The sequence below is a fragment of the Heteronotia binoei genome, chromosome 1 (assembly GCF_032191835.1).
Source record: "Heteronotia binoei isolate CCM8104 ecotype False Entrance Well chromosome 1, APGP_CSIRO_Hbin_v1, whole genome shotgun sequence".
In the NCBI taxonomy this organism is placed as follows: Eukaryota; Metazoa; Chordata; class Lepidosauria; order Squamata; family Gekkonidae; genus Heteronotia; species Heteronotia binoei.
In genome coordinates this window covers 147,802,238-147,827,093 of record NC_083223.1, presented here as the reverse complement: position 1 = coordinate 147,827,093, position 24,856 = coordinate 147,802,238, and the positions used below count along the sequence as shown (strand labels likewise).

Below are 24,856 nucleotides of genomic sequence, written 5' to 3'. Positions count from 1 at the left end.
ATCAAAGAGACCCGTCTCCAATCAGGGGAGCCCCCTACCGGTATTGTGATGTCATCAGGAGGATATTTATAGGGGGCAACATAGGTAATTACTGCCTGCTTGACCAGTTTCAAGTGGTGCTGTCCGGGGAGGTCAAGTGGAATTAACCCATCAGCACCCAGCGCTAGAGCCCTCCCACGGCGTTGTTTTTTGGAGTAGTATTACCCAGGAAAAGTTCTCCAACGGTGAAGCCTTGGGGTGCGTTAAACTGGAAGCGGATCTGGGTCAGTAAGGGGGCTGGGGGCGAGGAGCAAAAAGATGACTTCTCCGGGCACAGACAGCTCAGGCAAGAGCCTGCAGTACCGGGTGGATCATCTGCTGAGCGCTGTAGAAAACGAACTGCAGGCGGGCAGCGAGAAGGGAGACCCCACCGAGAGAGAGCTGCGAGTCACTCTGGAAGACAGCGAACTATGGCTGCGTTTCAAGGAACTCACCAACGAGATGATCGTGACCAAGAACGGCAGGTAGGACGAAGGAAGGGAGGGAGGTTGAGGCGCTGAGTGGCTCGGGGATGCCTGAGGCCGCCAACCTGCGCAATCTCGTTTAAGGAGCTTCCCCACACATTCATACACCCTACATCTTTCCTATAAGTAACTCAGTCAGCTGCTAGAGCGAATTACCTCCTACCCACACCACTTCTCTGGCCTCCTGATGTTTCTTGGGGACACTTCTAAAGGCCACCATCTAGCTCTCTCTCCTGACCACCTGCTGGCTTTGTGCAACTTCAGTCTTCTCTTCTGCCCTTTCTCCTTTTTATGCCTGTCCAAGCCTCCCCAATGTTTACCCTTGTGTCTGGTTAATGCACAGATATTTCCAACCTGCCCAGTTGCATCCTCACAGATTTCAGGCTGTTTAGCCTCAAAGTTATAACCTGCCCTGGGGATGTATTAGCTGGATGCAAGGACAGAATATAATTTTTTTAATAAGTAGCTCTAAATACTTCCTCTGCCATCTTCCAGAGAGCTCAGATTAATTTCCAAAATCTGTCTGGTAGCCTCCTTTAATATTAGAATAAAACTGTTAATCTTTAAAGTGGAAAATACTATTTTTCTTTCAATCCACCCCACTTACTGAACTGTTTGCAGTGACATATTTCCAAACTGAATTCTGTGGGCACATTTTGGGAGGACATTGTATGTGCATAACTAAATATAACTCCTATCTTTTTGAATCAGGCAATTTGTACTAGGAGGACAAAATGGGTCCTCAGATCGAGGTGCGAAAGCCTCTGCACATCAAGCTTTGTATGCATCCTGTTCCACTTAAAATAATGGGATGTTATATGGTTCTCCAGAATTGAGATTATAAATTTGATTCAAAATGAAAAGGAATCTTAGGCAACTCAAAGATGGCCATATGTATTTGTTTCCATTAATCTCTTAGTTGTTAAAGTGCCACATGACTTCTTTCTGTGTTTCCTGCACTGGCTACCTCACTTGAATTTGCAAAGTTGGAGTAGAAACTTTCAGAGCTTCAGAGGGCTAAGTAATTAGCTCTAATTTTTTAAAAAACGCATATCTGATTATTTCAAAGATCCCAAACACATACTTTAGTGCAAATGCACATGGCATTATTAGATGTAAGTAGTATTAGAAATTGCAAGAGAACTTATCAGTGTCCTAATGATCATAGTATTTAAAAGCCCTTAAATCTTCCTATCAGTTTGCATTCTGTTTCCTTCTGATTATCAAGCTATTTATTCCATTTTAAGTGTTCTTTTCAGATATGAGTGATCTACTGAGTATGTGGGTGTTTTTTAGACTGAGAACCTGAGATAACCAAGCCTGTGTTCTTGGTTAAAAGCTAAATTAGAGAACACATGAAGCTGCTTTATACTGAATCAGGCCCTTGGTCCTTTAAGGTCAACATTGTCAACTCAGATCTGTAGCAGTTTTCCAAGGGCTCAAGTCGAGGTCTTTCACATCACCTATTATCTGTTCTGTTTTTATGGGAGGTGCCAAGGATTGAATTTATCTTCTAGATGCCAAGTAGATGCTCTGCCACTAGTCACATACAAGATACAAAAGTCTTCTTTTTCTGAGTGCCAAGATCCTATGGACAATTTTTGCATTAAATTTTATTGAAATCTGAGCCTTTCCTATGGAAAAATATAGGACATAAAGGTCAAAATGCAAATTGACATCTCTTCAGTGGAATTACCTTCCACCATTTGTGGTCAATGGTTTGTATCAATGGATTTACACCTCATTGGTAATTTCCTAAAGACATTTACACCTCAGGCCCAATACTGTTTATTTCTAAGAAAGTGAGATTGATTTCAGTGCTTTCAAGTAAAAAGGTTTATAGTGCGATCTTATTTAGATTTACTCTGGAGTCCACACTAAACCAAAAAACGGGTTTTGGCTGAAGTAACTCTGCATAGGAATGCACTTGCAAGGATCATAGCCCAACCTGAGAGAAAGCCTTGCCTCCTCCCATTTATATCTCTATGAAGTCTGGGTTTCATTTATATATCTATGAAGTTTGGGCTTAATATGGAAGCATATAGTCTTAGTTCCAAGTGTTTTTATTTGTAAGTCTAAGATGACAGCCTCACAAATGTAGTAGGTGGAATCTGCTGGGATTGGGGAAGGCAATGGCAAACCACCCCTTAAAAGTATGCCAAGAAAACGTCGCGATGTGACGTCACCCCATGGGTCGGTAACCACCCGGTGCTTGCACAGGGGAAGACCCGCTTAGGTCGATGAGGCCGGCCGCCTTCCATCTAATGGCGCAAGGGCAAGAGTCGCGCGTGCAGCTCAAATTCTAGGCATGTTTACAGGGATACCCGCCCGATTTCAGTGCACCGTCTGCACAGCCCGTTGGGTTTCCATTTATTGTGGAGCACTAAGGCTCCGGAGTGCGGATGATGGCGCCAGGTCCCTTTCTTGCTGAAATTGTGGGGTGTAGGTAGGAAGTCCCCTGAGGCGGGTAAGAGATTGAGCGGAGACCAGGCCCGGCGTCAGGCCTAGCCGAAGGTGCCGCCCCGCCTCTCCTCGCTCCTTGCGTCTCCATCCTGCAGGCGGATGTTCCCGGTACTGAAGGCGAGCGTGTCCGGGCTCGACCCCAACGCCATGTACTCCTTCTTGCTGGACTTCGTGGCCGCCGACAACCACCGCTGGAAGTACGTGAACGGGGAGTGGGTGCCAGGCGGCAAGCCCGAGCCGCAGGCCCCGAGCTGCGTCTACATCCACCCGGACTCGCCCAATTTTGGCGCGCACTGGATGAAGGCGCCCGTTTCTTTCAGCAAGGTCAAACTCACCAATAAACTCAACGGCGGGGGCCAGGTGAGGATGGCTCAGAGGAGCGGCCGGAGGGCCGGGTGTGTGTGTGTGTGTGTGTGTGTGTGGGAGAGATAGCAGTCCCTCCGAGTCCGACATCTGTTAGCTGTGTTGTATTTACAGATTGCAAGGACTAGTGACCAGTCCTGTAAGGGACAACTTCTCTGTCACACAGGCTCTAATCCCCTTTATTCATACCACTGACTCTTGTATGCATCTTGTTGCAGTAAATTTCCTTGACTGTACCATCTGAATTCATAAATGGATTTGCAAAGCCAGATGTGTTGGGAAGCTAACATTGTCAGTCAGAGGTTGCAGGTAACCACATTGAACTGAATCAAAATACAACACGAAACCTATATGTAATTCCATTTATTATATACACCCAAGACAATCTGTGTTTGTACTTGGATTTTACCATAATCATTTTAGGCTTAAGCATTTGCACATTGTTTTGTTTTACTAGAATCTGAATCTATAGTTTGGTTCTCGTGGTACTTATGGAATAGCTGTAAGTAACTCAACAACATTCAGGCTGGAGCAACAGACTGGTAGTAAGATGCATTCATTCCACATTCAGGTTTATCCTCTACAGATGAAAGCAAATGTTTAGCACACATATTGACATATTTTTAAAAAGACATCTCTAGAATCTTCCAGAGGAACCATGATCTAATGCAGCATGTTCCAGAAAACTAACTATCTCTGGTAACGTGTCTGCCTGGTAATTTAATTGTGAGGTATAAAGGTGGAATGAAACAGGTAGCAGATTTTGGGAGGAGTTGCTCAATTATTTATTTTATTTATTAGATTTCTTTAGTCAACACTCACCTGAAGGGTCTTGTAGTAACTTCCAATATAAAAATAAGGTAAAATCATAAAGACAATAAATATAAAATATTAATATTAAAATAAGTAGCCATCTCCATACCATTGTTAAAACCGCCCCCAAACCTGCCAAAAGCCAACCTAAATAATTCAGCTTTTCATGCCCTATGGAAACTAAACAAGGGAGTCATCTGAGAATGCATTCCACTGGGGGGGGGGGTCACAACTGAGAAGGCTCTTCCCCTGATGACAGTTAATTGAGCCATCCTGGGGCCAGGCACCTACAAGAAGCCCATCGGCAATGACTGAAGGGAGCATGAGGGGTTGTAACAGGAGAGGTGGTCCCAGGCTGTTGTGGGCTTTTAAGGTTAACACCAACACCTTGAATTGGATCCAGAGATTATTTGATAGTCAGTGTAGCTTCTGCAGCATTGGAGTAATATGAGCTGACCATGATATATATATGTTCCAGACATTAACCTTGCAGCTGCATTCTGGACCTCCTGCAGTTTCGGAAGTGTTTTCAAGGATAGCCCTACATATAATGAATTGCAGTAGTCCAGTTTGGAGGTGACCAGTGCTTGGATCAATGTGGCAAGGTCTGACCCAGACAAATGAGGAACCTCTAGTGCAGGTGAATATGTATATATAATAGCCCTGTGGCGCAGAGTGATAAAGCTGCAGTACTGCAGTCGTAAGCTCTGCTCACAACCTGAGTTTGATCCCGGCAGAAGTTGGGTTCAGGTAGCCGGCTTGAGATTGACTCAGCCTTCCATCCTTCCGAGGTCGATAAAATGAGTACCCAGCTTGCTGGGGGGAAAGTGAAGGTGACTGGGGAAGGCAATGGCAAACCACCCCGTAAAACTACCATGAAAACGTTGTGAAAGCAATGTCACCCCAGAGTCGGAAACAACTGGTGCTTGCACAGGAGACCACCTTTATATATATAAAATCACACACACACGGGTCGCTTTGTAGAAGAATAGGTGGTAGAACTCATCCAGGGATTGTTATGCATCTGCACCAACTATTCAGTGGACAAGGTGGGGAGGAGTTGGAGGAACCCTCAGAAAGGTTCAGGAGCTGTGCTCCTGTGAACTACTGCTGAATCTGAGGTGTATATATATACCTCAGATATAAAACCTATGTATAGATTTTTAAAAGGAGATGGAGGTGTCATTTGGATTTTCGTTTTGTGGCACTAAAATACCTTGAATCTGCCCAGCACTGTTGACACCACATACTCATTTCTGCCAGTTGAAATCATACACAGGGTTGTGGCAGGGTTCATATAGATAAAATGTGGCCTGGGACACAAAATGCCGATATGTTTTGTACCTTTCCCTGGTTAAATCAGTCATGAGAGAATTTTACATTCTGGATGTAGTTTAAAGTATTGCATAAGTGGCCGGTACTCCCCAAACCCTAGGAAATCTACCAGAGGAGGAAAAGTTCTCACTGAATGCAGAGATTTTGTGCAACAGTAACTCTTTCTGAATTAACCCACTGGGGTTAATTTTACTAGTGTCTGGTCTGGATTGCACTGATCAGTCTTTATGTGACTTGCAGGTGTCTGGTAGATGACATCCAAAGCTATGCTCAGATAATTAGTTGCTTTTGCTTAGTGTCTGTCAGATTTTGGAAAGTTTGGAATAAATGTTGAATATCTTGAAAACACATATTTAACCCAAAGACATTTTCATGTATGACTTTTCATTGAACTATACTAGGGTTGCCAACTCTGGGAATTCCTGGAAATTCATGAGCAGAGTCTGGGAAGGGTGGAGTTTGGGGAAGGGAAGAACCTCAGAATGTTATAATGCCACAGGGTGCACTCCATTTTCTCCAGGGGTACGATCTCTGTAGCTGGAGATCAGCTTTAATTCCAATGACTCTCCAGGCCCCACCTGGAGGGTGGCAGCTCTATGTGTCAGTGCATAACACACAGGATGCAGCTGTGAGCTAAAACACTTGTGAAGCTGGCCTGAATGCCTGTGTGGCTCCTACCTTCCTCCTATTTAGGCAATGTGGGATGCACTAAGAAATATGGAGTCTGTCCTGCAAAAAGGCAGATGTATTTTCTCATGTCAATCTTAATAAGAAGCAGCTCAATAAATTGTATTGCTCAGATGGCACAGTTCTCATGCTGGCCTTTGTTAGCCATGCAGACTGGGCAGAAGTATGGGGCTTAAACGTCATGCAGATCTAGTTTCCAAACACTTCAAAGCACCTAATATATGTATTAGCAAAGTTGTCAAAACCGGTACTAAAACAAGAAACCTACTACTGAATCATGTCGAGGGGTCGTTCAGTATTGGAAACATATTTCACTTGCTAGTGTGTACTAACAGTGGGGAAAAACAAACCTCTGCCTCTTAATGGTTGCAGACAGAAAATATAAATATATTTGCAGAAAAGCCTTGCAGAGGCAGCTGTTGTTTTCCAGTGTTGATTTTTTGCAATCATTTAGCGATTGCATTCTGACTTTTAAAAGCATCATCAGTCTTATGAAGACAAAGTAACCAGATAGGCCTATGTAAAGGATCTTATGTATACACTCTGAAGACCATTGATCTCAATGGAAAGGTTGTGCAGAAGACTGAGATGAAAGTGATGGAGGTATGGAGGTTTTTTTAAAGTCTGTGTGCTAAGATAGGGCATTTTGGGTTGCTGTTCTGCTGACAGAATGAGCAGTTGTTTTTCCTGTCACATTGTGGTGAGGGTTAGCTAAACTAAATGGGATGCTCTTGCTAAACTTTATATAGGAAAACATTGAATTTGATCATTGGCTTCTTTGTGTCATAATCCCTACTTTCAGTTCTAATTTGTTAGGTAATAGATAATTCTGTTTATGATGTGTTGCCATATCTTATGCAGTGGTAGCATCTGAAATAAGTTTTGTGGCTCTTCAGAAAATAGGATAGAAATAGCTAGGATCAAAACAATTCACTTATTTGGCTGTTTTTGGTCTTTTATTGTTTGTTAGATTTGGGTAGTCTAAGGTCTGCCATCTTACTCTTTCTCTAGAAAGCACTACCATCACAGTTTTGCTGGTGTTGCAATGTCAGAAATTTTGTAGCCCTGTGTAAATACTTACTTCTATTTATCCTTATATTAACAGATCATGTTGAATTCCTTGCACAAATATGAGCCTAGGATTCATATAGTGAGAGTTGGTGGCCCTCAGCGGATGATCACGAGCCACTCTTTCCCGGAGACACAGTTTATAGCTGTGACAGCTTATCAAAATGAAGAGGTAGGCACAAAGTGGGGGACAGACAAAACAACTATGTGCTAATTTGTGACATAGTTCTTGAATATGGGGTATGTTTACTGTTTGCAAGAACTTAAAAGGATAATAGAACAGTGAAGTAATAATTGTTCACTTTCATTGAAGATGGGGCAACAAGCAATGGGACTGCAGGAAGACTGATACATACTAAACCATAGGGAGAATGTCCTAAATATAAGAAGACCTCAGTAGGGAAATAAGCTGCCTGGTGAACTTTGTGAGATTTCCTTCTGTAGATGTTTTAGATAGGCATTCATCAGGGATATTGAGTTATAAAACTTACATTAGGGCAAAGAAAGTTGGACTAAATGATTAGTTGAATCCCTACAGCTATAATTCTATACAATGTTTATTTTATGCCACTTTAAAATCCCTCTATCACTACTTTACATATTATATATATGATTATATGGGTTAAGATCACCTAACTTTTTTAATTAAGGGAACCTCCCCATTATTTAGTACCCATTCATATTTTATTTGCAGTACCAACTCCTTTTGTTGAAAGTTGGAAGGTTTGTTTAGTACTAGAGTGTTGGTTACATTGTTATCTTTTGCTTAGTGAATTAATCAGATTGAAAGTTAAAATAAATATTACAAATTTTGAACACTGGTGATATTTTTAATGAAAAATTGTTTCAGCTAATTAGCACCATCAACTTTTTTGAACATTCATTGTAAACCTGTTGTTTTAATCAGGATAAGCAGATTGTTTCTGGTCAACCCTAGATAACTTCTACAGGCAACCTAATTGATAGATACATTTCAAAATATGGAATTTATGCCTGACATTTTTATAGTTATGCCTGACATTTTTCTTTGTCATTTACCCAGACACTCATATGATAACATTTTTTCACAAAGTGTAAGTGCATAAATTATTGAGATCAGCTTTATAAATGACATTGTTTATGTTATGCTTTTGAAAATATGACAAAATAAATTTAAAAGTAACAGTATACAGAAACTGCCATTCCTATCCTAATTAAAATACTAGTCTTATTGTTAAAAATAATAGAAAAAGTATTTAAAGAGAGCTTCAGTGAACAATGGATAGAAATATTACTTCAATAAAATAGGGTGAAAAATCAGGGAAGATTATGTTTTTACATATATTAGGTATTGTCCAGTGCAACAGCTCTCCTAGGAATAATAAATTATCATTAATTGTCCATAAAGTAATTTCTAAACTTTTTTGCTGAGTCTGAATCTGTTGTGAAGTTTATTCTTCATTATTATATTCTAAACTTCTTGTATCTAGTTAAACTTAAAAATAAGTCTGGAATTTCTGCATTTTTGGTGCTATCCAAACTGATATTAGTTTTGGATTACTTTTTAATTGTTTTTTGTTAGCAGCTAAATACATAGCGTAAAAGCATATCTCATGAATCACTGTACTTATCATTTATTTTGTATTATTTTCCAGTCATCATTTACAAGGACTGGTCCACCAAACAGAAATATTTGTTTATTACTTTACAGTTCTGTCCTTCCCTTCCTGAAATGTTGTTCACTGAAGTTCTCTTTACCTCTAATTTATTTGGAATATTTATATTCCACAAAACCTCTCAAAATGTGGCCTTCAAACTCTCAAGACCCTTTCCATAACTGCATAAATAATGAACACCAATTAATATTAAAATAGTGTTTAGTATTGATTTTAGTGATCTATTAGAAACTCCAGGCCATAGTTCTGCCTAGTCTTCCATTAATTCTTGACCCCAAAACACTTTACACTTCTTATATAGGAACTTTTTTGTGTGTGTGTTTCTTTCAGTAGCTGCTTTTAAAGGTGTGATGCAAGTCTCTTGCTGACATGTTCTCTGTTCTTTCTTGTTAACTCAGTAGATGTTAATGACCTGTCAGACAACTTTGTTTTTATAGTGACCGTGATATTCTGATTAAGGAATTCTTTGCTGTATTCTATTGTCCCTTTTGTTTTATCCAGAAACCTGAAACTTTTTATAACTGTTTGGAGTGTATTCCCACCCTCCCTTCATGAACTTCCTTAATAGGATAATAAAACCAGGCTACTAAGTTGGTCCAAGGGGGTTGGTTGTAGTGGAGAGAATGATTTCAAAGTGGGCTATTGCAGTTTGTGTAGTTTGAGTGCTCCATTCAGGCCATTTTCCCACTAGCATCAGTTGTAAAACTTGCAGTGAAATTGATAGAGATGTTGCTTTATTGTTTTTATGACAAATATGTAACATGACATTTGGGCTTTTCTTTTTTAGATAACAGCTTTAAAAATTAAGTATAATCCCTTTGCAAAAGCTTTTCTTGATGCAAAAGAAAGGTGAGAGCTTTTGGCTGCTTTTACAAAATATATTTATTTCCTGTTATCTAATCTTTTGCCTAATACAATGTGTGGTTTCTTTGACAGAAGTGATCACAAAGATGTGATGGATGAAGTGGGAGATGGTCAACAGTCAGGATATTCACAATGTATGTATTTCCTCCCTCTAAAATTTACTTTGTAGAATACCATCCATATTACTTGTGCTTTTCTAAGATTCTCTCCTCAATATCCAAGGGTGTGATATGTGAGTTTAATGCAGGTGAATATGCCTTTTTGACATTAGCATAGCTATATTTGTGTCTTTAAAGCTCTTTGGTTGTAGTTTACCAGATTAAGACCATTCAGTTCAAAAAAGTGTATAATCACTCAGGTTGCTACTTTATTTTACTATTTTTGCATCGTGATTGTGTGTGGCCTCTTTTCCACTGCTGAACTAGAGGGGGAGTGAGAATCTGCACTGTTTCCCTAAAATACATACCAAGGGAGGAAGGAATGGGGTGCTTTGTAGGGGCAGGTCTTCTCATGGATCCCTAGATCTTGTGAACACATACAATATATTGTTACTGATATATCCTCCTTTGATCAGTAGTATAATTTGCATATTTTGTTAACATTTGCAGGAGATTTTTCTTGCAAGAAGACCTCTTCCTGTTGAATACTGACTGCCTTTAAGGGCACTGTTCAGCTCCTAAAAATTTGTTGTGGAAAACTAGTTATGTGCGTGTGTGTATGTCAGAAAAATATCCATAGCCATGATCTCTGAACAGAGTGCATTTTGCAGTTTTACTGCCTCAAATGAATAAAAGCATTTCCAGAGTTTAAGTGCTGATGATGGGGCACAGTTCTGAAATATTTTAAAAGTATGATTGTTTTAATCAAAGGTAGGAGTATGGGTGAACAAATTGTTTTCAAAACAGAACCACCACAACCACCATTATCCAAAGTTCACAAAGTTACACAGATAAATCCTATTTGTTAACTTTTGACTTTTCACATTACTGATTACTTGAAAATTTTTAATGCCTGCCCTCTTTTTCCATTCCCAAACCTAATGCAAATAAGAAATTTCATTATGTATTCTGTTTTGAAACTTTTAGTTTTGTATGGGAGAAAAAGAAGGAGTAAAAAATATCCCATAACAGTGTTACCAGATACAGGAGCCATGTGTTGGCTTCTCCTCTTTTGCCTTTGTAATTTACAAGAACATCCTCACAGCATTTATTTTACAAGGAAGTTCAGAACTTATTGCATTGGCTTGGAATAGGGATAATAACTACATGGGATCTATTATCTAAAATGTTACCAAAATTGTGTGCACAGGGCTCAGTATTATCTTAGACAGGTTGTGCTACAATGTACTGGTACAGTGAAATATTTTCCCTTCTCTACCCTGCCCTCCTTCTCATAGTAGGTGGTTGGCTGATTCCTGGGACTGGTGCTCTGTGCCCTCCTGCTAATCCTCACTCTCAGTTTGGAGCATCTTTGTCACTCTCACCTGCTCATAGTTGTGAAAGGTACTCATCGCTGAGGAATCATCGTCCTGCTCCTTACCCAAATCCCTACAGTCACAGGAACAATTCTCCAAGTAAGTGGTTTTTATTGCCCACTGACCAGTGGCTTAGTTAGGGAAAACTAGTGGATCAAATTCTGAGTGTGAATGTTGAGGCTGCATCAAAATCTGAGCTTTGTGGTCTTTGTGTTATGATGACTCTTGACAGAAAACAGCAAAATGATTGCCTTGTGAACCCCACACCAGGAATTTTAGACTGAATGTGATCATACTAGCATCTGTACATGGTTGTGGTTGTTGTGGTATTTAGTTGCTTTTAGTTTAATGGAGCTTTGAGTGCTGGATCTGCATCACATAAAGCTTGATTACAACCCCTGTCCTGTATGTAGAGTCTGTGGCTCCCTAGCAGGAATTTCAAGGAGCCATTGTATTGAGGCTTTTCCTCTTTTTGAGGACATCTAAGGCTTGTCAAAGTCCATCAAAAGCTTTGGAAGGGGTGGGAGAATAATTCTGTGTGCATTGCTTCTCTCCCTGGGTTCAACAGCATGTGGTGGAGTTGGCACTAATTTTCTAGTCTGTTCTAGTCAGCCTGCTTCTTGGTCCACCTTCATCTGAAGTTCCCTCATTGAAGTGCATAAAATGGGCTAATTTCGATTTTTTAAAAAAACAACTGTTGTATCGCTTTAAAAATAGCCTGGTTCAAAATGAAATGTGTATTTAAGGCAAGCATTCAAAATGAATCATAACCACTCCTCAAACAGATTTGAGATGGAAGCTGCTTTGCTATACTAAAACAAGCAGTGGTGGGGAATAACCAATATCTGAAGGTGTGTGTGTAAAAGTGGTGTCAAGCCACAGCTGACTTACAGTGAACCCAATAGGGGGATTTCAAGGCAAGTGAGAAGCAGAAGTGGTTTGCCATTGCTTCCTTCTGCAGAGTCTTCCTTGGTGATCTCCAGGGCTTTTTTTTCAGTATGAATGAGTCAGGGTGTGTGATCTAATATGCCAGTGAGTTCCTGCTGGGCTTTTTCTACAAAAAAGCCCTTATGATCTCCCTTCCAAGTCACTACTTAGCTTCTGACATCTGATGAGACTGGGCTACCATGCTGCCTTCCCTCCCTATTTCTGAAGTTAAGCATTATAAAAGGTACAAGAAATCATGCACTGTACTCACTGGCTTCCTACTGGCCCTAAGGGCTGTGATGAAGTAAAAAAAGATTTAAGAAGGCTGAGAACTGGTATTGCAGAGAAACCTGTGGTGGAAGGGCAGTTGGGTGGTGGAAGAGTCCCCTAGCAGAACTGTAGATCTGTGGTGGCACAGGGTGTCTGTGGCCTGTGGGTGTAGTGAGAAAAGAAAGAGATCAATATGAACTGCGAGGTAAATAATTTTTTTAAAGTCAGTTGTTGAGAGATTGGGGTGTGGAAGGAGAAGGATGGTAACAGATGGGCAAGCAGGGAGGAAAGAGGATGAACAGATGATTTTTTGGAAAAGGGCATAATGCTGTAAACAGTTGTTTTGCCTTAGCTAGCACAGTGCTTGAGTTAGTTAAAAATATAAAAGTGGCCCTCTGTGTAATTTTTTTTATGCCCTGGTCTGAAATGTAAAAATAAATAATTTCTTTGAAAATGATCTTATGATTGAAGTTATGAATAAGTAAGATTTTTAACTCCGCTATTTGAGTTTGTTGTCATAAGCAAATAGTGGGATTCTAGTGCACACTGACTATATGCTTTGTGGGAATAAATGGAATGGAGCTTGAATGCGACTGAATGGAGGAGACAAAATAGTTCCTTTACTGGAAGTGGCCGTGTTGGCCCCAAATAGAGCCTGCAGTGCAGGGGGGATAGTGCCATAGCTCTGTTTGAGCCAGAGGGCTGAATCAGCATAATTGTCCATTTATTTTCATGCCTCTGCCAAAAGTATCACCATGGGATTCTGTCATGGGTGAGTTTTGTAGTTTGAAGCATTCAAACATAGACATTTTATAGGCATTCTGCCACTTCCCATCAAACATATGCTATAGGTTTTAAAATAAGTAACTAGAAATAATTTAAATGGCTTGATCATCAGATCTGCAGTGTCACCAAAGTTCTTAGAGCAGGGCTGCTGAGCGCAACACCAGCTCAGTATTTCAAGCTATAATGTTGTGTTGATGTTGATGTGTGCTTTGTCATTTTTTTTACAGCAGGTATTCTGGTGCCAATGTTTAGGAAGGGGAAGTGATTAAAGAAGTGTAATAAGGTCAATAAATGCTGTCTTTACAGTTACTTAGCTAAGTCTGTGACCACTGAAGAAAATACCAGGCAGGTGAACATTTTCCTGTCAGGTTTTCATGTATAACTGAAATATCTACATGCATTTTAAAAGACTTGCCATGAAAACACAACGTGGTCTGATAGCATGGCTAGTGATTTTTTCCCCTCCAACAACAGGGACATCTCTTTCTCTCCCTCTAAATGGAAAGAGGTGGGGAGCAAGATAAGAATAACAGGGTAAGCAGCATGCCTTATCCTTGATTCATAGCTCCCACCCCACATGACTCATGTCTCTACCAATAATTAAATCATTTTTAAGCTGGATCTGAATAGAGCTTGGTCTCTGTACATAGGGTTTGAGAAACTGTCACTAGTGCTGTGCCAAGAATTTATAAATGGGAAATGCTCATATTTAAAAAAGGGTACACAGTAAACTGAAATGTCTGTTGGAGCTAATTAAAGCACCTTGTAGGGCATCTGGTTCTATCTTCATGTTATTATAGCTTCTCAAAAATGTCGGTTAGGGATTACCTGTTTGAATACTTTTTCATATTAGAATTTCACTGTATGACCAAAGACCAGAAAATCAGTATAGAATCATAGAGTTGGAAGGGGCCATACAGACCATCTAGTCCAGGGGTGTCAAACATGCAGTTCGGGGGCCAAATCAGGCCCCTAGAGGGCTCCTATCAGGCCCCTGAGCAACTAGCTGTCATCTGCTTCCTTCTCCCTCTCTCTTGTTTCCTTCTGTATAACAGCTTGCTTTGCAAAGCTTGCTCAATCACACAGGAACTACAGAGAAAACCTCTATTTTCTCCATTAGCTGAGACTCCTACCTTGGGGATCAAGGGGGGAGAAATGGCTTGCTTTGCCAGGCTCTCTCAATTGCACAGCTGAGCTACTGAGCCAAACCTCTTCCTTCTATTGACTGAGGCTCCCCACCCCAGTCCCCTGGGGAAGGAAGGAAAGAGCCAGAACTTCCTTTGCCCAGTTCCCTAGATCCCAGAAATACAAAGATTACACCTTTTAAACCAACAAATGCTAATGTTTTAAGCATGTTTTAAGTTTTTCAAAAAATATATTTGTGTTTGTCTATGTCCTTTATAAAGTTTATATCTCTGCTTCCTAATTTGAAGTTGGTACACACATGGCCCAGCCCAACATGGCTTGGCCCAACCCAACATGACCCGGCCCTTCAAGGTCTCATATATGTCAGATCTGGCCCTCATAACAAATGAGTGCGACACCCCTGATTTAGTCCAACCCCCTGCTCCATGCAGGATCAGTCTAAAGCATCTCTGACAAATAATCATCCAGCCACATTTTGAAGACTGCCAATGAAGGGGAGCTCACCACCTTCCTAGGGAGCTGATTCCACCCCTGGGCTACTCTAACTGTAAAAACATTTTTCCTGATACTGAGCCGGTACCTTTCTGCTTGTAATTTGAGCCCATTGCTTTAGGTCCTATCCTCGGCTGCCAAGTGGAACAGCTCCTTGTCCTCTTCTAAATGACAGCCTTTCAAATATTTAAAGAGAGCAATCATGTCCCCCCTCAATCACCTCTTCTCCAGACTGAACATTCCCAAGGCCCTCAGGCTTTCCTCATAGGGTTCTTCCTCCAGGCCCTTGATCATCCTTGTTGCTCTCCTGCTCTCGCTCAGTTTTGTCCACATCTTTTTTGAAGCGAGGCTTCCAGAATTGCACACAGTATTCCAGGTGTGGCCTGGCAGTATACAGTGGAGCAGTATACAGAGGAGCTATGACCTGTGATTTTGATGTAATAGCCCTTTTGATATAACCCAGGATTGAATTTGCTTTTTTTGCCATGGCATCACATTGACTGCTTATATTTAGTTTACAGTCCACTAGTACCCCAGCATCTCTTTTGCACCTTCTTACTGACTGAACTAATTGTGAGGGTAAATATCACTGACTTAGATCCAGAGATGGGAATATGACTTCTTTAGAATCTTAGTTTGGGTTATTATTTTTTTTTCTCCTCTCCCCCTTAAACTGGGTCTTGAGAAGTGCCTTGCTGTGACTAGACCATTTGCTCCTTTCCCTTTTAAATCTGTTTTGCCTCTCTCTTGCAAGACCTTTGCATTGCAGGAAAGGGCTCTTCTTTGGTGGTCATTACCATTGCTTTAAGAACATAAGAGAAGCCATGTTGGATTAGGCCAGTGGCCCATCCAGTCCAACACTCTGTGTCACACAGTGGCCAAAAAAATTATACACACACGCACTGTGGCTAACAGCCACTGATGGCCCTCTGCTCCATATTTTTATCTAACCCCCTCTTGAAGCTGGCTATGGTTGTAGCCGCCGCCACCTCCTGTGGCAGTGAATTCCACATGTTAATCACCCTTTGGGTGAAGAAGTACTTCCTTTTATCCGTTTTATAGAATACTGTTTACTGGAGTGCCAGCCTTTTGAAGTGTACTCACAACACAGTTGAAGATGGAGAGTGGGCTATGATGTGCAAAGGGAGCAAGGACACCAGGCAAATCAAAACAATGCATCACACCGTTATTTGTATAGCTCTGTCAATACTCATGGTGCTTTGCAGAATTCTAGAAGATATGATCTTTCCCTGAAGAGCTTATTGCTGGAAACTAGAAATAAAGGAGGGGAGAGAGGTGGAATTGGGAATGCATGGTGGGGAGTGTGCATTAATTCAAGTGACATATACTTGGGCTTATTCTCAGTGGTGGCTGGTGGTGGTGGAAAGTGTTGTCAAGCTGCAGCTGATTGATGGCAACACCACTGGGTTTTCAAGGGAGGAAATGATCAAAGGTAGTAAGTAGGCCATTGCCTGTCTCTGTGTTGCGACCCTGGACTTCCTTGATGTCTCCCATCCAAATACTTCCATGATGTACCCAGTTTAGTGTAGTGGTTAAGAGTGGTTATCCTAATAGGGACAACCAGGTATGATCCCCCCACATCTCCACATGCAGCTGATGGGTGACTCACAGTTCTCTCACAGTTGTTGTCTCAATAGCAGTTCTCAGGGTGAGCTCTTTCAGTCCCACCTACCTCACAAGGGTGTCTGTTGTGGGGAGAGGAACGGAAGGTGATTGTAAGCTGCTCTGAGACCAAGTGAAGGGTGAGATATAGATCCAATTTCTCTTCCTCCTCCTCCAAGGTATGATAAGATTGGGCTAGTCTGGTTTATTAGGGCTTTCTCAGTGGGTATGGGAAATAAGGGACCATGAAAAAGGTGGACTGGGAGGAAATATTTGAAGAAAGTAATAAAGTGATATCACACAGGTACTCCTAAAGGGAGTTGTGGGCATAAGGGGCGGAAAAGAAGGGTGGAGTCTGATATTTTCAGTTTTTCAGAACTATTTCTGCACAGGAAATGGCGCTCTTCTCATGAATGTTGTTTTTTACAGCAGCCTATGGTGACAGTTCTTCAGCCTGCCTCTCTATGCTCCAATCCCATGACAACTGGTCCACTTTAGGAGTTCCACCCCCAACCAGTATGCTGCCCATGAGTCACAGCACTGGCCCACCAACTAGTTCCAGGTAGGCTTTATTCTGTAGACAAGAAAGCTCCCAGATTGCCATAAACTGAAGTGGAATTTGAAAGGAATTAGTTGTCAAAAGGCAGAGACTCCTGGAAACCAATGATTTGCAAGTCCCATCAAAGTGAACAGGAGTTCCAGAACAGCACAACTGTAATTTAATGCAAGCTTTTTTCATTGTCAGACTTGCAAAGATGTTTGTAGTGGAATGTGTTCTTTGTTTTCAAGGGCTAGATTGCTCATAGGTCCTATAACAGCAAGATCAGGGCAGGATTGGTGAAAATTAACTTTGCATAACCCCTGGCATGTTGTTTTATGCAAGGCGACTATATTTCTTTCATGGCCTCTTCTCCCCCTTCCTAGCCACCTTCCATGTGAGTAAATAGGCACTTTCACCCTTCTTTACTTGTAGTGAAGGAAATGTTGTAGCAGTTAGAAAAATTGAGGAGGGAAAGAATTGGCTCAAGACCTCAGACCATATTGACCCAAAGGTATGAAGCAAAGGAGAGAGGGGTTGTGTGGTTAAGTGTGTGGACTCTAATCTGGGAGAACCGGGTTCGATTCCCCACTCCTCTGCATGAACCTGCTGAGTGACCATGGGCCAGTCACAGTTCTTGATAAAGCTGCTTTCTCAAGAGCAGTTCTGGAAAGGGCTCTCTCAGCCCCACCTACCTCCAGAGGGTGGGAGGGGAAGGGAAATGAGATTGTAAGCTGCTCTGAGACTGAGTGAAGAGCAGGGTATAAATCCAATCTTCTGCTCTTTTCCCCCAGGGTAGTGCCTCTGAAGTTCTGTTGCCCCTGCCTGCTGTCTATTGGATATGGCTGACTTTATATAGTGGAAATACAGCACTGTGTTAGAACTCTGAAAATGCTGCTGGCTACCAGTAATGAGGACTGGGACACTGGATGCAGGGACACTGTTTGCCCCAGCTTGACTGCTGTTTCCTCACAGCATTAAGAACATAAGAGAAGCCATGTTGGATCAGGCCAAAGGCCCATCCACTCCAACACTGTGTCACACAGTGGCCAAAAAACCCAGGTGCCACCAGGAGGTTCATCAGTGGGGCCAGGACACTAGAAGCCCTCCCACTGTGCCCTCCCAAACTCCAAGAATACAGAGCATCACTGCCCCAGACAGAGTTCCAACAATACCCTGTGGCTAATAGCCACTGATGGACCTCTGCTCCATATGTTTATTCAATCCCTTTTTGAAGCTGTCTATGCTTGCAGCCGCCACCACCTCCTGTGGCAGTGAATTCTATGTGTTAATCATCCTTTGGGTGAAGAAGTACTTCCTTTTATCCATTCTAACCCAACTTCTCAGCAATTTCATTGAATGTCCATGAGTTCTCGTACTGTGAGAAAGGGAGAAAAGTACTTCTTTCTCTGCCTTCTCTATCATTGTGGTACATCTGTGTGCACCTCAGTTTTCCTTGCCTTTCTGTCATCTGGAAAGACCACTGCAAAGCCAAAGTGGTGCCAGTAGGGATTGGAAACTCCAGATCTTCCTGGCCATGCACACATTGGCACCATTTTCCTCTTCTTCAGTACTCTGTGGTGACCATTCCCCTTTGATCACTACAGGGGGTGGGAGGGGTTTATTTTTTAAAAAATGTCAAACATTGGCATCATTATAATGTTATCGGTCTCTGAGGTTCTCCAGATTCCCAGCTTTCATTTCTTACAAGTACATTCTTCCACACATATGCCTTTCCTGTTATATCTCTACAATGAAGGGGTTCTTATAACATTGTTCATCTTCAGGAGGCAGTTGAAGACAGTTTTATTTATGACTGCATTTAGATTGATTTTGCTTTGATTATTGGCACTCCTAATTGGAATTTTTAAGCTGTAACTTTTATGAGTTTTAGTTGCTGTTAGACCTCTGCTCCATATGTTTATTCAATCCCTTTTTTAAGCTGTAACTTTTATGAGTTTTAGTTGCTGTTTTTATTGTGTTTTTAATAATGTGTTGTTTATATTGAAACTGCCTTGAATTCCTCAGGGGAGAAAGGTAACTAATAAATTTTTTAAATCAGTGGCTCCCAACCTTTTTGGCATGAGGGACCAGTTTTATGGAAGGCGATTTTTGACACCAGGGACCGGTTTCATGGAAGACAGTTTTTCCACAGACGGGGGTGTGTGTGGAAGGGGTGGTGCTGTGCTTCTGCCTCGTGGCCCGGTTGCTAACGGATGACCCCTGTTTTAAATAAATCAATAAAATATATCAGTTGCTGATTTTTTAAAAACAGCAATGCCATGCCTGTGATGTGAAATGGTGTGTGAATTGCCAACTCTGGGGCATGGAAATATGCCATGTGGAAGCCCTTTTCCCACTGCATTGTAGTGCCAACTCCAGCAGTAACAGGATATTTACACAAGCCCATTCCTGTGCAGCAGTTACCAAGATTTCAGCACATGGGAGCAGCCCAGTTCAGGCCTTAAATATTCTGGGGTTATTGCAAGCAGGCTTCTCCAGGAAGTGTGTGTGTGTGTGAGAGAGAAAGAGATTATGTAGGAAGTGTGCACCACACAAGGTGTAGAATTGGGCTTTATTAATAATATGTATTTATAATTTTGATGCTCTACTGAGTAAAAAAATTCTGTCCAAGATTTTATATAATTTAAGCCAAGTGCTTTGTCATCTGAACTGTTGATCAAAGCAATGCGCAGTGTATATATGGCTAGAGAAGGGCTTGTGTCTATACTCAAGCCTTTTTTGTGTTAAATGGTACTGGGTCCCAAAGACATGTCTGAATTCTAAAACTTGCTTTTCTTTCTTTTACAGCCAGTATCCCAACTTGTGGTCTGTGAGCAACAGCACCATCTCACCTGTACCTCAGTCAGGTGGGATGTCTAATGGGATAGGATCCCAGTTTTTGCGGGGTTCTACCACCCACTACCCCACCCTTCCTCATTCAGTCACCACCACTTCCTCTGGCTCTCCCCTGTATGAGAGTGGAACACCTACAGACATTGCTGACAGCCAGTATGACACTTCTGTGCATGCTAGACTGGCATCCACGTGGACTCCAGTCACGACTCCTTCGATGTAGACCAAAGACTTTCTCACTGCTCTAAACTGGGAATTCAAAAGGTTTTTAAGGGGATAGTGAAATGGGGAGAGATGTGAAGTAGATCATGCTAAAAGAACTGTAGAACTGCACTGATTTCTTTACACTCCTTTCAATATTAGAGTGTATTATTGGTGGCACAGACACCTTAAGAAATGGCTAGGTAACTTGTTTGGTATGCTGGAGGTGTTTGCCATTCAATTTACCTTTGTAGCAGAACAGCTGCAACTTTTTAACTGAGAGATCTCTTTTCCTCTTCCTTTTTATATCAATTGGTCTCTGTTTGCAAACAATTAGAAATGCATTATTTGTTAGGTCAAATGTACCAAATGGGAGATCTTGGATTCTGTTTTCTGCCTCTAGGCAGTTGTGTGCACACTTTGGATGTATTGTGGATTGTATATATTTCACTAATGTCACAGGCTGGTTCTACACAGTGGCAAGCTTCCCTGTGACAGTTTTCTCTGTATCTTCCTTGCCTAAGCCTCCTGCAGCCATCACCCTTCCCTTCTGCCACCAGAGAACTTTTTTTTATTTACAGGCAATTGATATATTGCTAATATTATAACAGTCTATTTAGTAGCTCTTCTGAATTCCCATATTTCATTTTTAAAAAGTAAGCCCTCTAGCCCCTCTTATTGCAGATATATAAAGCTCCACTATAAATAGCACCACAGTAAAAAGGGCTGTAGAACTGTGTGTGTGTGTGTTGTGCCATCAAGTGGCCTCCATCTTATGGCAAGGCTATCAATGCATTTCCTCCCAAATGTCCTACTGTTAACAGCCTTGCTCAGATTTTGCAAACCGAGGGTTGTGGTTCCTTGACTGAGACAATCCATCTCAAGTTGGGTCTTCTTTTTTCTGCTGCCTTCAACTTTTCCTAACATTGTTTCCTAACATCTTTTTCAGTGAGTCTTGTGTTCTCATAATGTGACCAAAGTACAATAGCCTTAGTTTGGTCATTTTTAGCTTCTAGGCAGAGCTCAGACTTCATTTGATCTAAAACCTACTTTGTCTTTTCAGCTGTCCATGGTATCTGTAAAACTCTCCTCCAACAACACATTTCAATTTAATCAACTTTCTTACTTTTTTTTTTTAAATCCCCTCTTTGAGAATTCAGAGGTATTAGCAGATAGATTGCTATAATCTTATAATTCTATAGTGATCTATCAAATACTGATTTTTTTTAAACACCCCAGGTGGCAAGGCCAAATGACAATTGGGAGGTAAGACTGATGCAAGAAAAATGGTGCCAGTATATACAGGACTGCAAAAATGCACACTTTCCCATCTACATACAAACATGCTTGACTGTTTTCAAAAGAATGTACCAAACCAAGTTTAGGAAAGATTGCAGCAAATTTGAGGGGGGGTGTGTGCAGAAAGTTGCCAGTTCAGGGCAATTAGTCCAGCTTGCGTGCGAAACCAGAATAAAACTGCTGTGTGGAAGCAGCCACAGATGAATGTGCGAACTTAAAAAAAAAAAAGTATTGTGGACATATTTTGATAGGTGTCTATGGTGGCTGTTCACTCATGCAGGCCATCAGTTGCATGTTCATCACCAGATGACTACAGCATCATGTATGAATTCACATTGTGACACCTTAAATACCCACTATAGATTCCGTTCACACATTTTTACATGCAGACTCAACCTGTTTTAGCCTGGGTTGCTCCAGGCATGTAATGAATGGGTTAGTTGAGTAGTTTGTCATGAGTATAAATTGCAGTTTCTTTCCTGCTTAATGGGTCAATATTTTGGCTATTTTGCAAAACTGGGACAATGGTTTGTGATGGACACTACAGATGAGATGTTAACCACATTAAATCTGGAGAAACAGAACTGTTCTAAATTAAGGAGCTTTCCTTATTTTTGTTATCTAAATACAATCTGCCTTTAAGGCTTAGTACTGAAAAGATTTGTGCACTAATAGAACTAATGTGCCTTGACTCTATATTTTTCTGCTCATCTGCTGATTAATGCACAATTGTATGTCTTATTTCCTTGTGACTATGTTGAAATGACAATCAACAAGAGTTCTTTCTTGATTACTGAATATAAAGTTCTCATTTCTTAAAGTGCCTGTTAACATAGTAGTTGTAGAGCTGATTTGTATGCAACAATTTCCTATACAGATATTTGGGGCAAGTTTTATTTCCTGTTATGTGTACAGATATTGAAGTGTACACATTCATCACAAATGATGGTGTATGTGCAATCTGTGTATGGCTTTTCTACATTATCTGTAGAGGAAATAGTGACATGTGTGAAGCTATTTTAATGAATACTGCAAATGATTTTCAAGCTAGATAAATCTGGTATTACAAAGGGCTGTTGTATAATACAGAGTGCTATTCAGAGATCCTTGATTTTAATAAGCTTGAAACCAGGCCCTGAGTAGAAAGCGCATTCTGAAGTTCCTTTCTAACTTATTTTATTTCAGTATTGTCCTTCAGTGAGCTCTATTTATTTGTTAGGATACGTGTTTGTATATGTGTATATGCTTTGCCTATTTACTGTGTATCTTAAGACAATCACGCAGGGGACATGCCTCCTGACATACAGAATTTTTCTAGAGAATGTTAGTGACGAGGTTTCTTACAGGCTGCCCTAGTTGCATTCCTCAGTGCCATTCCTGTAATCTAATTCACATGAGCTTCCTTTGTATACACAGCAATCTAGACCCAAATTTCACTTCAGGGCTAGGTGGGGGTGGCATTTGGGATTTTTTTTTTTGACCAGGAGCAACAACAAGTAGTTACTAGGATTAAGTGGCCATTAAGGACATGTCCCCTTTCAGTGTTGTAAATAAGCTTGTTTGCTTTTATTGTGGCAGTCCAATCATATAAATTAAATATTTGGATTATTATTTAGCGTCTTTTGTTAGGAATTAGCAAATGTGTGTGTTCATTCATTTCTGATGTATTCAGTTGGAGTATGAAAACAAGGCAGTATTAATAAACCAAATGCTTAGCTACCAGTAGATGAAAATACTCTTATTTTACTTTCAACATAAAAACAAGATGATAACATTATGGGACAGAAACTTTCAGATTGGACACTGGGTGATAATATAATGACTCTGAAGCCAAAGCGAGATGCTGTACTAGCATATCTGGGTGGAACTGCATGATATATCTAGTTCCATGATTATTTCCCTTGAAGGTATTTTCCTTTTTTTAAAACGGCACCATGGGGCCTTGCAGTGGACTGTGCTTTAAAAGCTGATAAACATGTGATAGGCTGTGAAGGGCTAATGCCCCATAGAGCCAGAGGGCCTTTGAGTGACACTGTTCAAACAAGTTTTCATTGGATAGCGTCCATTGAGAAGAAGCTGGCTAATGAAAAGTGTTTAGTTTAGCATTGACGGAGGACTGGGAAGGTTGGCAAGGAGGAGTGGGAGGATTTGGGCCAGAAAAAGGGACGGAGCTTCTAGGTTGGAGAAATAATTCCCTGCTCAGCTGAAAAGAGAGAGAGCTCTAAAGAGAGGAGTGATCCCTGGTTTGTTTAGAGAGGGAGTTGGGGTTCTTTAGGATATCCCTGCCTTCTGAAAGCTAAAGCGTCGAACTCAGAAAAGTATACTGGAGTGTTTAGTAGACCCTGAAATCAAAGCCTCTCATCTCAAAGATTCTAAGACTTTGTGGAAAGCTTAACTCTTACTTGCTGAAAAGATATTAATTGTAGTTTGTGAAATTACTATGTTACCTCAGAATTATTGATTTACCTCACACATTTTAACTGATTTTTCCTGACCTTTCTCCCTCTGTTGAATAAAATGTTTTATTTATTTTTGAACTTTTAAAAACTGATTGAATGCCATTTTCAGAAGTATAAGTTCTGAAGTATAAGATCCCAAGCAATCGGGGGGGGGGGGGGGTTACCCCAGTGTCATGGAGAAAAAATTGGTTTACCCATTTAAAAGCTTTCTACAGGCACCAAACTCCTGTTGAACTTTCTCCTCAATGAACTGCAGTGCCCTGAAGTCCCTCTCTCTCCTCCCCACTGCTTTTCTTTTATAATTTGTTCATCAAAAGGGGAAATGGTGTCAATCTGGCCCCAATAGACTTGGCTTGACAATGAAAGAACTATGCATATCCATAATCTGGGTTCGGTTGACCCCAAAAATACTGAAAAAAATGATTTTAGCACTGTTTTCATGTTTAAATAGATGGACCAACACTTATTATCGCCATTTTATAGAAAGGTGGAGCAAACACTGAAAACAAAATCTGTTTTCTCATAATTTATAGACTTTTTTTGGCTTTGAGGATTTAGAACACTTTTGGAATTGGGCGTTGCAATGATGACCCCAAGGGAAAACAGTCTTTGCAACCGGAATTGTTGAGTATATAGTAGGTGGAGGTAAACCCCTGTGTGTGTGCTCTGTCAAAGCTTGTCTCATGGCAAAGTTCAAATTGAACCACACTGCACTTCTGGAAATGGGGTCATTCTGTACTCTGTTGCAAGATAAACCAGGATATGTTTGAAGGCATCCTCTGAACCTCACATTTTCCAGACTTGAAGGAACTATGAAGCCTGGAACTCTAGGTGGCCCCTGGCCACCTGTTTTCTGAGCTGCTTCCCTTTGTCCTCCTGGCCGCCTGTTTTCTGAGCTAATTGCTTCCCTTTTGCCCTTCAAATTTTGAAAACCTCAGAGTGATTGTCTCAATTCAACATATTGAGGCGGGGGGTAAGTACTCTAGATCAGTGGCTCCCAACCTTTTTGGCACCAGGGACTGGTTTCATGGAAG

At 41.0% G+C, this 24,856-nt stretch overlaps 1 protein-coding gene across 2 annotated transcripts; it reads left to right on the top strand.

Moving 5' to 3' along the window:
• The first annotated feature begins 219 nt into the window (after positions 1-219).
• Positions 220-20,300, top strand: TBXT (T-box transcription factor T). Of its 2 annotated transcripts, none has more exons than XM_060259036.1 (8): positions 220-503; positions 3,062-3,326; positions 7,270-7,404; positions 9,675-9,736; positions 9,824-9,885; positions 11,148-11,324; positions 16,902-17,031; positions 19,819-20,300. In XM_060259036.1, exons 1-8 carry the CDS (start codon positions 298-300, stop codon positions 20,084-20,086), a joined length of 1,305 nt encoding a protein of 434 aa, XP_060115019.1. In that variant the 5' UTR covers positions 220-297; the 3' UTR covers positions 20,087-20,300. The 2 variants fall into 2 exon arrangements, with proteins under 2 accessions (XP_060115019.1, XP_060115010.1); XM_060259027.1 differs by having other exon boundaries at positions 222-503; positions 16,899-17,031.
• Positions 20,301-24,856: the final 4,556 nt, after the last annotated feature.